The following is an 11,088-nucleotide window of genomic DNA, read 5'->3' on the forward strand; positions in this document are numbered from 1 at the left end:
GGTCCGGGAGGATCCCACATGCCACGGAGTGGCTAGGCCCGTGAGCCATGGCCACTGAGCCTGCGTGTCTGGAGCCTGTACTCTGCAACGGGAGAGGCCACAACAGCGAGAGGCCCACATGCCACACACACAAAAAAAAATAATAAAGTTATTACAAGATAATGGCTATATTTCCCTGTGCCATATAATATATCCTTGTTGCTTACAGAGCAATTTAATTTTTGAAGGAAAATAGAAGGAGAGATGTAAGATTAACTCTCATATATAATATTCTGTTGCTTTCTATGCATACAAATGCAGTATTGATACTTCTCTTTATAACCCATGCTATGACACTAATTCCAAGGAAACAAACTCTATCTCCAAATTTGCCCCCACTGCCTATTATTCTGTCATTATAGCTTTATATCAGGAGCCTTGAAGATTTGTTTTTCATTTTTGAGTTCTCTTTTAAATAGCCCAGGAAGACTTCGGCCCTAAACTATTACTAGTAAGCTTTTTACCAGAGATTCACTTACAGTGGATAAGAACAGCAGTTAAACACAGGATAGCCACCTGATGATGGATAGAAGATAGAATAAAAAGAGAAGAAGAAACGTGAGTGGCAGAGGTCACCAAAGGCTAATTTTACTTATTTCCCATTTTACCTGAAGTCGACACTGGCCGTTCTACTTTAAATCATTTGCTATTCCTGATCCAAAGTTCTTAGGGAAAATCAGTTACCCACCTCTGATTTTTTTTTTTTTTTTTTTTTGCGGTACACGGGCCTCTCACTGCTGGGGCCTCTACCGTAGCGGAGCACAGGCTCCGGACGCGCAGGCTCAACGGCCATGGCTTACGGGCCAGTCGCTCCGCGGCATGTGGGATCCTCCCGGACTGGGGCACGAACCCATGTCCCCTGCATCGGCAGGCGGACCCTCAACCACTGCGCCACCACGGAAGCCCCCACCTCTGATTATTGATTAATTGCTCACTTAATCCTTATTGATCCCTAACAATGGCATTCCAGAATATAATATGATCTCTGCCTTAAAATATTGGATTGACCAAAAAGGTTATTTGGCTTTTTCCGTAAGATGGCTCTAATAGTGCTTAGTTGTCTTTAAGTTCATTTGAAACAATTTTTTAGATGGTATTGTGACAGCTGTCATATTGGCATGCATTTTAAAATAATTGATCAAAATTGGTGAGTTTTTGTGTAGCCATTTTAATATTGAAGATGGAAGAAAAAACACAACATTTTCGGCATACTATGCTTTATTATTCAAGAAAGGTAAAAACGCAGTGCAAAAAAAGATTTGTACAGTGTATGGAGAAGGTGCTGTGACTGATCGAATGTGTCGAAAGTGGTTTGCGAAGTTCGTGCTAGAGATTTCTCGGTGGACAATGCTCCATGGTTGGATAGAACAGTTGAAGTTGATAACGATCAAATTGAGACATTAACTGAGAACAATCAACATTATACCACGTAGGAGATAGCCAACATACTCAAAATATCCAAATCAAGTGTTGAAAATCATCTGCACCAGCTTGGTTATGTTAATCGCGTTGAGGTTTGGGTTCCACAGAAATTAAGTGAAAAAAACCTTCTTGACTGTATTTCTGCATGCGATTCTCTACTTAAACATAACGAAAACATTTTGTTTTTAAAACAAATTGTGACAGGCGATGAAAAGTGGATACTGTACAATAATGTGGAATGGAAGAGATTGTGGGGCAAGCGAAATGAACCATCACCAGCCTACACCAAAAGCCAGTCTTCATCCAAAGAAGGTGATGTTGTGTATATGGTGGGATTGGAAGGGAATCCTCTTTTATGAGCTCTTTCCAGAAAACCAAACAATTAATTCCAACAAGTACTGCTCCCAGTTAGAACAACTGAAAGCAGCGCTTGAGGAAAAGCATCCGGAATTAGTCAACAGAAAACGCATAATTTTCCATCATGGTAACGCAAGACTGCATGTTTCTTTGATGACAAGGCAAAAACTGTTGCAGCTTGGCTGGGAAGTTCTGATTCATCTGCCGTATTCACCAGACATTGCACCTTTGGATTTCCATTTGTTTTGGTCTTTACAAAATTCTCTTAATGGAAACAATTTCAATTCCCTGGAAGACTGTAAAAGGCACCTGGAATAGTTCTTTGCTCAAAAAGATTAAAAAGTTTGGGGAAGATGGAATTATGAAGTTGCCTGAAAAATGGCAGAAGGTAGTGGAACAAAATGGTGAATACGTCGTTCAATAAAGTTCTTGGTGAAAATGAAAAATGTGTCTTTTATTTTTACTTAAAAACCGAAGGAGCTTTTTGGCCAACCCAATAGAAAAAATTCTGTTTTCTATTATATTAAGACGTTCTGTTCAAAGTCTCTCTCCATAAACTCCTAGTGGATATGGGCCATTCTTCTGTAAGTTGTTTTACAGTGTCTAATGCAACTGGGAATTTTTGAAATGTTCTTTCTTCTAGATAGGTCTTATATTCAAAGGGCTTTTTTGACTCTGCCCTATTATACTGAACCTGGCCTATAATGGTTTCTGCTGGTCGTCTTATACATAGACTTTTACTCCACCCATATGGGTCTGAAAAGTCTACACCTCCCTTGATCTAAAAGAGGAGAGGATTGAACTCTTATTAGAAGATGAAGGATTATGGTGTGATTTCATATTTGCCTTTCTTCTTAAGAGAATTTGTTGTGGTATCCAAATCTTATATTAAGCTACTTTCTACAGGCTCTCTTTGTGGCTTTTGGTGTACTTTTTAGAATATAGTATTACAGATAAAATTCTGTTATCTTCAGTGCTAAGGAACTATCTATTTCATTGAATTTTTTAAAAATTATTTATTTATTTATTTATTTTTGGCTGCATTGGGTCTTCGTTGCTGCACACGGGCTACTCTTCGCTGCATCGCTCAGGCTTCTCATTGCTACTTTTCTTGTTGCGGAGCACAGACTCTAGGCACACAGGCTTCAGTAGTTGTGGCTTGCGGGCTCTAGAGTGCAGACTCAGTAGTTGTAGCGCACAGGCTTAGTTGCTCCGTGGCATGTGGGATCTTCCTGGACCAGGGCTCGAATTCATGTCCCCTGCATTGGCAGGCGGATTCTTAACCACTGCACCACCAGGGAAGCCCCCTATTTCATTGAATTTTATATCAAATATTGCTTAACTGAAGTAAACCTGCTGTTGGGAATTTTTGTACTATCAAATGGCAAGTGATGATCTGGTATTTATTGTAATATGATTGGCAATATCCTAAGACATTACTCACATTTATTCTTTTCATAGGTTATAGGTTGTACCTGTCGAGTTAGTCAAACAGCCATCATTTTGTCAAGGTAAGATTTTTGCTTTCCTTCCTGGCAAGGTGTAGACTCTCGTTAGTCTTGGGTCTAGGTAGGAACAAATAGGAGGACAGTGCCCTTATTTCCATTGATTCTGTCACTCCTGGGTCCTCACAGAGCTATACTAAGTAAGAAACAACAAATGTGTGATCATTAATTCCATTTTCCCAGGTAAAATAGGCAAGCAATTTGAAGTTTCAGATTGGGTTTTAGTCCCAATTCTGCCATTAACTCTATGTGACCTTCAATAAATATTTCCCTTTAAGTCTTTTGACTTCTAATTCCTTTTCATATATCATGAAAAGTTGTAGTAGGTGGTTTTCAAGATCTTATTCACCTTTATAACGTTGGGTGAGACTCTTAAAATTATTAAGCTCAGAAAGGATCTGGATCTTACCTAAAGTGGTAGTCATATTGAGTTGGTTTTAGACTTTATACCTTTTACTCCTAGATCTTTTCCTCTTATAGGGATCTGGATATATTTAGCTGCATAAATAACTGGTTGCTTAAAGCTGTGCTTTGGAAAAGTTCTCAGGAAGGAGCTGATGAGAATGAAGTTATTACTGGTCACCATGAAAAGTGAAACAGACTGATCACAGAGCTCCTTGGTAGCTTTTTCATTTCACGATTACCTACTTGGATTTTTAATCTGATCATACAGCTCCCAGAGACTCTCTGTGAAACTCAGTTGGGATTTATTAACCTAGGTATAAAATACATTTCCCACTCCACTTCCCCAGGAACTTGAAAAGAAGGTATACTTAAAAGTTTTTGAGGTACTTTTCTTGAAGGAATTAAATATATATGTATTTGTGGAGAGCTGGTGGGGTGATGGAGTTGGAAGAAGGACAGGAGAATATTTTGCAAAGGGAAAATGGCATAAAAAAATCTGAATATTAGGGTGATAAGTTTTTTTCCTCCCAGCCTGATACCTCTACTATTGATGATACCTGTATTCTGTTTGGGCAATGCCAGTGAATGTTTCCGCAACTTCAGCCAGAGCCACAGGTAAGTAAGGACCAAACCTATCATTTTTATAATAGACTACACCTATTCTTTTCTATAAATAAAGATGGAAGAAGACTTTGTACATACATTCTGGCCAAGGTGCTTGTATTTGAAATGGGCTTTGGACAAGTTGTACAGTCAAGACCAAAAATATATAAGCAGAAATACAACACAAAATGACTAGATGATAATGTGTCAGTGAGAAGGAACAAGGTATTATGGGCAAGGCTTAGCTAAATGATAAGTTAAATTACATACTCATTAACTTTTGTTGCACCAAATAGGTATCTCTCTGGTCTTATACCTGTAGCAGCATTTCTGACCATTGATTCTCTACCTAGGTGTCTCCTGATGTACTCACCACCAACAGCCATGGCTAAAGTCCTGCCTTCTGCCAACACATCAGTCTGTAGCACACTTTATTTTTATGGGCTTATCATTTTCCTGGCCAGCTTTCTACTCAGCCTCCTCACCATTGTGGTATGGTGCCACCCTACTTGCCTTTATGGAAAGAGAGGGGGAGGCTGGGTGGGATGGGGCAGTATTCCCAGGCCTGGGAAAGATGGGGCGGATAGGCACTTCTTATAGTCCTAGAACCAAGAAAGTGTCTAGTAGATATTGATAATTTAATTACTACCTCAGTCTTTTGGACTTCCCAAGATCAAATGATGAATGGGGAAAAGAGCTTATATTCATTATGTGAGAATTATGTTCACTCTAGAAATAATGTGTTCCTGTGGATCCTCATGGAGGACCAGACCAGAAAACTAGTATGTGTCAGGTATATTCTTTATAAAGTATGATACTCTGGAACACAGGACATCTTCTCTGTTTTAATTTTCCAAATAATTAAAGAGTTTTCTTTTCTCAGTTCTTCATTGACTATAAATTTGTATTTATGCTATGTCTAACTGGGTTTAAAGTGCTGAGTGACTCATACAGTTATTAAATACTCATTTGACATCATCAGACTGATGGACAAGTAATCATCCATGGGACAATACATTATTTATATATAACTGCCCAGTACAAAGTCAGTAAGCAAGTGAATATGCCTTTTTATTTGTCATATCTACTTTTCAATATCATTTTCTCCTCTTTTCATATGCTAGTTCAGGAATTATAAACTATCTGGTTGCAGACCAACTTTATCCCACAGTTTTTTTCCTTTTGCTAGCACAGCTAACATCTGTGAATGAAATACAATTGTGGAAATTTTTCTTTGACAATTCAAAAATAAGTTATGGAAATAGCTTAGAACAAATCAGCAACTTTGTAAAGAATGCACAATGACTAGTTTATATTAAAATGGCCTTGATGGTTTTCATTTAGAACTGATTGACAGGAGAGACATGTGTCCCAAAACCTGGCACCCTAGGGATTCCTGTTTGTCCTTCAGAATAACCCAGACTTCAGTGGGCATTCAGGACTGGCATTCTGATTCTTCTGTGATCAGCAAACGGTGAACTGATTCTACTAGATGTAAATATTCTCAAATAAGTTCAAGCCTCTTTATGATTCCTATGTCTGTGGGGAAAGGAAACCACATGGCTAACCTTAAGTAATTGTATTATTAACTTACAGAGTGGATCTGGATTATTAGGAAAAGTTTCAGATTTGGACAGATTTTATTACCTAATTTACTCCCCACAAAAAGGACATTGAACTGATTTATACTTATTTCATTAACTAAACCATATTCAAATTGCTCCCAAATGGAAGGGAAAAACAATCTGTTTTCCATCTAAGTGCAAGAAGAGACTTCCTAAAACATTTTTTTCTGGGAGTTGAGAATTTAAGCTCTGTCACAGTGCTAAAGTATTTATTTTAGGGGTATTAAGCACAGAACACTTAATAACACAACCTTTAGTTAGTTTAAACATCTTTTTTGGAGTATAATTGCTTTACAATGGTGTGTTAGTTTCTGCTTTACAACAAAGTGAATCAGCTGTACTGTATATGTAATTCACCATATACATATATCTGTATATCTCCTCCCTCTTGTGTCTCCCTCCCACCCTCCCTATCCCACCCCTCTAGGTGGTCACAAAGCACCGAGCTGATCTCCCTGTAACACAGCCTTTAATAAAGTGTTTTAAAAGAGAATCTGGTTAGATCTTAGTTTTAACTTCCCATGCATATTGTGATTAACTTCATTGAGAAAAATGAAAGCCTGAGGGTTGATGTAAGGTTTATGTATTGAAATATATAGTTTGACTAATATCTGTCAATTTACCTGGCCAAGCAAAAGATCACTCTAGAGATAATTTTCTCTCAAAAAAAGCCTGGTCTCAGATGGTAAAGACAGGAGGATGGTCTTTCCTGCTGTCAGATCCTAAGAGAAGGATCTATCCAAAATGATAGGCTAGACCTGGGAAGTTTTAGTAAGGCTTAGGCAGACTACTCACCGCTATACTCATGTTTAGGTCTTACTCATTCAAGCCCAGACACTTTATAAGAAGTTTCTGAAATCGACTGGCTTTCTGGGGAGTGAACAGTGGGCAGTGATTCACATTGTGGAGCATCGAGTACGCTTCTACCCAGTGGCCTTCTTTTGCTGCTGGAGCCCAGGTGGGTATCTTAATGGAAAGATTTGGGCAATGAAAAGGGTAACCATTAGATTGTGGTCAAGCAAAGTAGTCTCACCAAGAAGGAGGAGTACAAATTTCTGTCCAGCATGTAAAATTTACCTTCATTCCACCCGTATCTTCTTATGTTTTAGAAATTAAGAGAATTAGATGTGAGATGATATGAGAGGAAATGTACTGACAGAACTCAGAGACATTAACACCTGCCCTTTCTGCTACATAAAGTGTAAGGATCAGATAGGATAATGTTTATGAAAGGGCTTGGTAAACATAAGAAGTTAAGAATTGTAACTTATGATCTTCCTGTAGTATGTCTTGCCACCATTGCTACTCTAATAATCTGCAAAGTTTAATCAATGAGGAATAGCGGTTGGAGATCTGAGGCCAGTGGTTTATATAACTGGTTAATCTCACTGCTAGTCTTCATTATGCCTATAACTCTCACAATGCTTAGGCGTGTATACTGAAAAAAATTATGCTCAGGCAGCCAGGGCTGGCAGCAAGATTTATACTTTGTGTTTTCACAGCTGTCATTCTGATGATCATAAAGATGACTAAGCCACAGGACACCAAACTTCACATGGCCCTCTATGTTCTCCAGGTAACACCTTGAACATCCAGCATTTCTGTTCTTATACTCTCTTATCCTGTTCTCTTACATTACCATGCTTCAGTAAGCACAATTTTTCCCCTTAGGGTACTTCTTTCTGCATTGCAAGAGAGAAATATATTGTTTATATTCAGTTATGAAGAATGTGGAAATTTCCTCGCAGATGAGGTAGATACCTTTGTGAAAGTGCTGCCATGCATTCCAGAGCATGTATATCTCAGGCCAACTTCATTTCATTGATGTGTTTTTTTTTAAGGGGTGGGTAACAAAAGACAAGATCTACCAGATAATGTTCTTATGAAACTCTGATAGTGACATGATTCTCTCTCACCCAGAGTGAAATGAATGGGATAAATTAGCTATTCTAGGTGAATGGAGAGAGAGAAGTAAAGAAAAAATGATTCTCTCTTTTCATCCTTTATCAGATTTAAGAAGGGTTTTTTGGGCTATCTGACTGTGGTGATAGGGCAGTTTCTTCAAGCCTAACCTGGAAAATGGGGCAATAAGGAGAGACATTGAAACGACTTCATTATCTTTATGTATATACTAAGAAATATGACTAACTCTCAGTCATCCATAACAAGGTATGATGTGAAGAGTGAGTTCAGGAAGAGCTAGAAAAATATTTTTTAAAAACTGACAACAAATTTTGATTTTTGAGATAGAATAAATATAACAGTGATTTATAAATAAGAGGAATGGAAACTATTCCCCAAATCTCTGAAAATCTGAAGGATGGGCTCCATCACCCCTTCATCTCCTCCAGGCTCTAACAGCATCATCTCAGGGGCTTCTCAACTGTGGAGTATACAGCTGGACACAGTACAAGTCCTACCAACTAAAGCAAGAAGCTCGGCATGATGCAGACACCCAGACACCATTATTATGCTCACAGAAGAGATTCTATAGCAGAGGCCTAGATCCACTGGAGTCTACCATTGCTTTTGCTACTAGCACCTCCACCATTCTTTGAAACTGTAAAACTGGAACATCCAGAACTGGAATGATTCTACACTAATGGTTTGAGAAGAATGTTTGGGAAGAACATCTTGAGTCTTTTCTAACCATGCCTTAAACTATGGAAGTGAAAGGGAGTGTAGTGCCATGGTTAGTAGCTAACTCTAGGTGAAGTGGGTGGGATCTAATCATTATTCTCAGATTCACAAGTAAAGTCACTATTCAGGGAGATGAAGCCACTTTCCACCTAAGAGATAGACTCATATTATTTCAATAGATATTAGATTTGTCTAAGTCTCTTCTACAAAAAATAAATTCCAAGCTATTATTTGTATAAAGTGTTTCCAGGCTCTCTGCTCCATGGTTGTGGGGGAAGTGGTGTGGCATGCAACACCTTGCTCGGATCTTCACATTGCTATCACTCTCCTTTTGGTTATACAAAGTCCTGTGTTTACATTCTTTGAAGAGTTTTGGAAACTCAGAATAAGCAAGGACAGAAGCTGCCAAAAAAAGTGATAGTAGGGGGTGCAGTGGTTGAGAATCTGCCTGCCAATGCAGGGGACACGGGTTCGAGCCCTGGTCAGGGAAGATCCCACATGCCGCGGCGCACCTAAGTGTGTGCGCCACAACTTCTGAGCCTGCCCTCTAGAGCCCGCGAACCACAACTGCTGAAGCCCGCTCGACCTAGAGCCCGTGCTCCGCAACAAGAGAAGCCACCGCAATGAGAAGCCTGTGCACCGCAAGAAGAGTAGCCCCTGCTCGCCGCAACTAGAGAAAGCCCATGTGCAGCAATGAAGACCCAACGCAGCCAAAATAAATAAATAAATTTTTTAAAAAAGTGATAGTGGGATCCTAATACACACCACATCCTAGTCTCTTACATATTCCGTGCCGTTCTAGGCCTTAACAATAGGAACCTTCCTGCTCCAGAAAATTAAGGCCAGTCTTTTGAAGTTACAGTGGATAATAAGATTTAAGAGAAATCAGGACTAAAACTCTGAATCAAAAACTTCTCAACTCTCAATTATAAGCAAAAACCCAAGGTAGGTTTCATAGTGCTTGGACACAGAATTAGGTTGAACCATATGAACTTGCCATTTTTGTAGGTGAAAATGGTCTAATATCAATTTTACATAGTTCAGTCTGGCTGTAAGTGCTAAATATATGTGTATTGAATAAATGAATGAACAGATGAATGAATGACTAACAAGTAGAATTTAACCTTTGGGGAAAGAAAAGATTCCCACACTGAAGAGGCTCATTCATGGGTAGGGATGTTTAATGTTTCTTCCTCTCTAGTCACATAACAAGTGATGTTTGGTCTCTCCAGTTAAGTCATTAACAAGGCCACACCGAGGCCAGGGCATCAGATACTATGATGCCAAAACAAAGGGGAAAGCCAAATGGACAAAAACTGGAATGACAATCAACTAAAACATCTGGAACTAATAATCAGATACTTTTCACCTGATAAATTCCTTTCATCAGTGCAAGGCAAAATCCTTAAGATTAGAGGAAATTGACAGAGTAGATTGTAATGGTGCATTAGACAGTATACTCTGAAAAGTAAGTTCCAGAGATCTTTCCAAAGGAGTTCTCAGTAGAAATGTTAGGGAGCTCAATAATAGTTCTTTAGGTTTTAGGCCATGAGCTTCAGCCTTACTATGGATGGTAACCTGACTTCATTATGTCAAGAACACATCTTGAGGCCTCCTAAGATGTATAGCACAGATTACTGGGTAGCACAGAACAAGAAAGATTGCCTTACCTAGAGAGGTGCTTTAACTTCTTTTAATTTAAAAACTAATAAGAATTCAGCATATAGAAAGACAGATGGAAACAAGATTCTCATTTCCGTAGACCTTGAGGGACACCAGAATTTAGGAGTCCAGTTCTTAAAATGTCCTGTCGGTATCACTTCATATTTGACTTTATTACCAGAAGGAAGATAATTATCAAATATATGTCAGGTTTGTTCATCTTGCTTCTCTGATGAATTTTTTGCATTGACACTGGTCTTAGATATTCTATAGATGTAGGCAAATAAAAAGATAGTAGAAATGAAAATAAAATGTTAGGCAAGATTGGGATTATCAACTCTTCATCATACTGAGAGTAGGAGGGCCACTATTCAAACTATGTAACCCTTGAATTCACATGTAGGAGGGGCATAGACATAGATACAGTGGCAGTTCTTAAAATTTCTGCAAATACCCCTCCCATGACTCCATGACTTGTCCAGTTTACGGTCATAGTGGAGTACAGTTGTATCTATGCAGCTTTGATTAATACAGATCTTCCTTGAACCATATGTTGTATCATCCTTCACCTCCTCCTCATCAGCCCAGTCTGTAGCTTCAAAAAATCTCTGCACCCCAATACCATGTGTTCTGCATGGGGAACTGGGTGTTTGATGTTTTTCAATGCATGGGAGCCTTTGGATGTTTTCTCATAGCAGCCTCCCACTTTTTACATCTTTGGCCTTGCACTTGCTGAAGACTTTAAATATCCCTTTAGATTCACTGCCACAGTTTCCAAACTTGTTTCCCTTAGTATTCATTAATGTTAGCAACTTTCCTGGGCAAGCTTT

At 38.8% G+C, this 11,088-nt stretch overlaps 1 protein-coding gene across 1 annotated transcript; it reads left to right on the top strand.

Annotated features, from left to right (window-relative positions):
• Nucleotides 1-3,279: 3,279 nt before the first annotated feature.
• Nucleotides 3,280-8,828, top strand: TMEM116 (transmembrane protein 116; the record flags this gene model as incomplete). Its single annotated transcript, XM_007448246.1, has 6 exons — nucleotides 3,280-3,329; nucleotides 4,260-4,343; nucleotides 4,685-4,823; nucleotides 6,770-6,914; nucleotides 7,459-7,532; nucleotides 8,308-8,828. Coding segments are annotated over 6 exons (699 nt in total), but the record flags the coding sequence as incomplete, so codon positions are not given.
• Between the last annotated feature and the right edge of the window lie 2,260 nt (nucleotides 8,829-11,088).

This window comes from Lipotes vexillifer, unplaced genomic scaffold (assembly GCF_000442215.2).
Source record: "Lipotes vexillifer unplaced genomic scaffold, Lipotes_vexillifer_v1.1 scaffold236, whole genome shotgun sequence".
Taxonomy (NCBI): domain Eukaryota; kingdom Metazoa; phylum Chordata; class Mammalia; order Artiodactyla; family Lipotidae; genus Lipotes; species Lipotes vexillifer.